This window comes from Etheostoma cragini, chromosome 18 (assembly GCF_013103735.1).
Source record: "Etheostoma cragini isolate CJK2018 chromosome 18, CSU_Ecrag_1.0, whole genome shotgun sequence".
In the NCBI taxonomy this organism is placed as follows: domain Eukaryota; kingdom Metazoa; phylum Chordata; class Actinopteri; order Perciformes; family Percidae; genus Etheostoma; species Etheostoma cragini.
The window spans coordinates 1,604,401-1,608,538 of NC_048424.1; the positions used below are offsets into that span (position 1 = coordinate 1,604,401).

At 42.2% G+C, this 4,138-nt stretch overlaps 1 protein-coding gene across 1 annotated transcript in view; it reads right to left on the reverse strand.

Moving 5' to 3' along the window:
- The window catches only part of gtf3c2 (general transcription factor IIIC, polypeptide 2, beta), a 27,965-nt gene that overhangs the window by 17,683 nt on the left and 6,144 nt on the right, over positions 1–4,138 (reverse strand). The window contains exons 8-10 of the mRNA XM_034900759.1: positions 3,368–3,646; positions 2,338–2,449; positions 2,105–2,222 (exon numbers count right to left, since the gene is read on the reverse strand). Of these exons, the coding sequence (XP_034756650.1) occupies positions 2,105–2,222; positions 2,338–2,449; positions 3,368–3,646 (509 nt within the window). The remainder of the gene's footprint in view (positions 1–2,104; positions 2,223–2,337; positions 2,450–3,367; positions 3,647–4,138) is intronic.

The window sequence follows — 4,138 nt, forward strand, 5'->3', positions numbered from 1 at the left end:
ACACACACACACACACACACACACACACACACACACACACACACAGGTTTCTGTGTATGATGGATGTGGTAGATAAACTCGCCATTAATCTCATTCCCCCGGTCTATCAGCGGCTGACGCGGTGATCTGAACGGACTCGGCCAACGGCTCCAGCATCTATAATGTCAGCATGTACTCACATTCCTGAAGAGCATTATATGTGTGTGTTTTTAAGTCATCTGCACAGTTTGATAGACCCCCGAGCACAGACACACAAGGAGACATGGGTTCTCCATGGATACTTACTGAATACGAGATTCGGACCAGTTAATGAAGCCCTTGTCTGATATGATGGATATGAGGCCGTGTGACGGATTACTCACTTAAAATCGGGTTGTGTTTGAACGCCTGTAGTCTGAAATGTGACTGGAGCTTAAACAATTAGCGATTACAAGAAAATTTAAGTTGGACCACAGAAAATTATTAAGCAACTCTTTTGGTATTCAATAAATCGTTTTAGTCCTTTTTATCAGAAATGCCAGAAACTATACCCACATATTCTGGGACTGTCCAGTGATACAGACATACTGGAAAGACATTAAAGAGGAAGTGGACAAAATCTTCAAGATGGATTTCCCCTTGGACCCTTTGTTTTTCTTATTGGAGATATTGCCTGAAGACTTGCTCTCTAAGGACCAAGGCTACATGCTACATATCTTGTTAATGACCGCAAGAAAAATGATTACTATTAATTGGATAAGGCCTGCCCCCCCCCGCACAGTAGCCCAGTGGGAACAAAAAATTAAACAGGTCCGCACAATGGAAAATATGACTGCTATTTTACAGCTGAAGGTACCTGTGTTTGTGAAAAGATGGACTCCTGTCATTCTAGGCCTTGATTTAAAATAATTTAAACATACTGATGTGTAATGGTGTATTTATCCTGTATCTATGTAGTCAATATGGTTGTTGAACGAAGCTCAACACATGGTGACCCTTTTTGTTTTGTTTTTTATTAGTTTTTTATTTTCGTTGAGTAGAAAGGAAAAAAAAGAAGTTTAATTGTACTGTATTGTGTTGCTAAAATTGCCTGTAATGTTCAATTTGGGCAATAAAGTTCAAAAAAAAAAATCCCAGAAACTATTCATTAATACTAGCTTCTCTGTTGTGAGAACTTGCCGTTTTCCCCGGTTCTAGATCTTAAAGCAAACTGATTATCTTAAAAAAGGTTTTGGGATGTTGGTCGGACATAACAAGCAATTCAAAGCTGTCTTCCTGTGGTTTTTAGGAAGCTTTGATGACCATTTGTTACACTATTTTCAGACATATAATGTTTAATTTTACAGTCAACATCGTCAAGGTCATTAGATCCAGCTGCTTCTCTCGACCTCTCACTGGCTTGATACTGGCTACTGGATATCAAATGTGTTTGATTACAGTTTCGTGGCAACTCCAAATGTCTGAGCCAACAAATGGAGCCACATTACGCAGAATCACTCACTAGTGTGCATGGTGCTTCAAAGTCACTATGGCGCCTGCTAAAAGCTCCTATTCTCAGACTCTAATCTCGCCTTCTACTGGACTGAATATGAATGGGAACTCTGAGTGAAACATTTCTAAGACAGTAATAGAAGGATGTGTTATTTTAAAACAAATAAGGACAAATCCTTCCTTATTTGTTACTTAGAGTTTTATTTGCATCCTTTTAAACACGTTGTGTCTGTTGTGGTGGGTGAAGAAACAGAGTAAGGGAGGTGTTTAACACACTGCAGTAAAGCTAAGCTATGTCGAAATGAGCGGTGGGCTGGGGTTAGCCATATGTGAACAAACCCATAGTCCAGCTGTTAATTTTTACAATTGGATCACCGCCATGATCCAAAAAGCACGAATAAGCACGCTGCTTCACTGCAGTCCTGTACAGCAGGACTCAGGTCTACAACATGTTGACTCCAGGGTTTAGAAAAGGCAACACTGCCCTCTACTGAACACAGGACACACTTCATTTTTTGGAAGTTTTGAATATGGTCATTTTTACAGTTGAGGAAATCTATGAAACCTCCTATGTCACTGTTACAATCCAAGTAACTGAATCGTTTGAAACAAATGTGAAGATTCACAGTCTTACCAGAGTGGGCTTGCTTCCTGTTGGAGTGCAGAGCGTCAGGGTGGGGCAGGCTGTAAATGGTGACCACACCGGTGGAGGTGGCAACTGCCAGAAGACCCACTCGGGGAAGGAAAGGAGCCTTTTGGGGGTAGGCCATTGTAAATGTTTTAATATTGTGCATTTAACATTTTGACACAGCATTCCAGACTGAGTATGTGAAAACTGGCTTCCAAAAACTCATGTTGGTGGATCACCTTTCTGCCACAGCTGGGAAGCTCCCAGCCTCCAGCAGGACACCACTTCAGCTGCCAGATGAAGCCTTTGTCCTGGGCCAAGCCGTAGGCAAAGGCTGGCTGGGAGTCCGGTCTGCAGAGACAGAGGGGAACAAAAGAGACAGCATTACAATATATCATGCAAAACTAGAATGGCACCTGGGAGCAGCACAGACCTCCGCCAAGGCAATGGTGCATTCAAGTTTTCCTCGGATGGTCCCCTTTCCTGAGTTGAGAAGTCGTTCTTCCAACTTTGGTGTGTTCATGCAGCCTGGCTCCGCCCTGCTACGCTAAGTTTTGTGGTATATTCTTGGGTTTTCTCTGCCCAAATCTTTGAACACAAGAAGTTACTGAAAACAATGATGTTGATGCTAGTGTGTGTTTGAGTTGTAGTTCCATAAAGACGGCGGAGCAAAAATGCGAGCGAAGGCATTTGGTCCGTTGTGGCAACGCTGCCGAATATCCAGAACTCAAAGCCCGAGCAGGAACAGTCTTTGCTGAGTTCTGTTGGGGGCCATGATGTTGTGACCTTCCTCCCCAAGGGTTCTGGGAAGAGTTTGATTTTCCAGCTCGCTCTGTTAGAGGTGGAGAAGTTGGCTAAGGCTAAGGTTAGCGATGCTAAGCCAACAACACTACCCAACGTTAGTGATTGGTTGTGGCAGATCCAGAGTGGCTCGAGGCAGATCCAATAGTTTTAGACTTTAACAGAGGACCCGCCTTCAAGGAAGTTATCAGTTGCCAATGGAGAGTGGCCAGACCCTCTGGACTAATGAAATGTACCAGAGCCTGGTAGGACCGGCTTGCTGATGGGTTGATTAGGGATGTGATTAAAAAAAAGCCCTGGATACCTCAAAATAAACTCCCAACCGTGATGTTGCCAATTCTACAAAATACATCAGGCGCCTGTGCAGCAAAACAATCATAAAAGCCCAAAAAAATGAAAGGTATAGAAGCCAAAAAATGATCAACATCAGCCATAAAAAAACAACCAAAGCGCCCACTTCCTCCGTACCTGCTGTTGTACTCCAGCATGCCCAGGTCCCACAGCTGAATGAGTCCAGGTCCGGAGTACATCTTGTTGACATAGTGCTGGTCGTCCATCCCTCGATGGCAGCCCAGAGCGAGGTACTGGGTTGCGGGAGCACCGTCAGGTGTAGGACACCACTCCATGGCCCAGACCGGCCCACCTGCATACAGCAACATGTCCCAGCGATCCGGGTGAGAAGGCACTGCTGTGAACCTGGTCACCAATAGAAAGGCTTTTAAAACTTGGAACAAATAAAGGATTTTGCTTTAATAAAATACCAAATTGGTTGTTTAAAATGCCACTGAACTAACACCGTTTTACTTTACTACAGATCTCCCCGTAAACAAACCAATAAAAACAATTATGTAGGTCACTTTTGTAATCATTGCTTTTAACATAGTACACACCCTCGCATTTGTTTAATAGAAGAACCTGCGCGGAAACCCAAACCAGAAGCTAATCAGGGGTGTCAGGGAGCTCAATAACAAAAGATGGATGCATTAATGAGAAATATATATATATATATATATATATATGTATATATATATATGTGTTATCGTTCTCTGGTGTCCGTGAGGGACCCAAGTAATAAATAATGAAATAATACTTACATATCTACAACATTAAGGAGACACACATTTGTCAAGTAAAGTGATACTTTCTGGATTACATTTGTTTTTATTGAAATATATATATATATATATATATATATATATATATATATACACACACACACACACACATATCTTAAAGTTT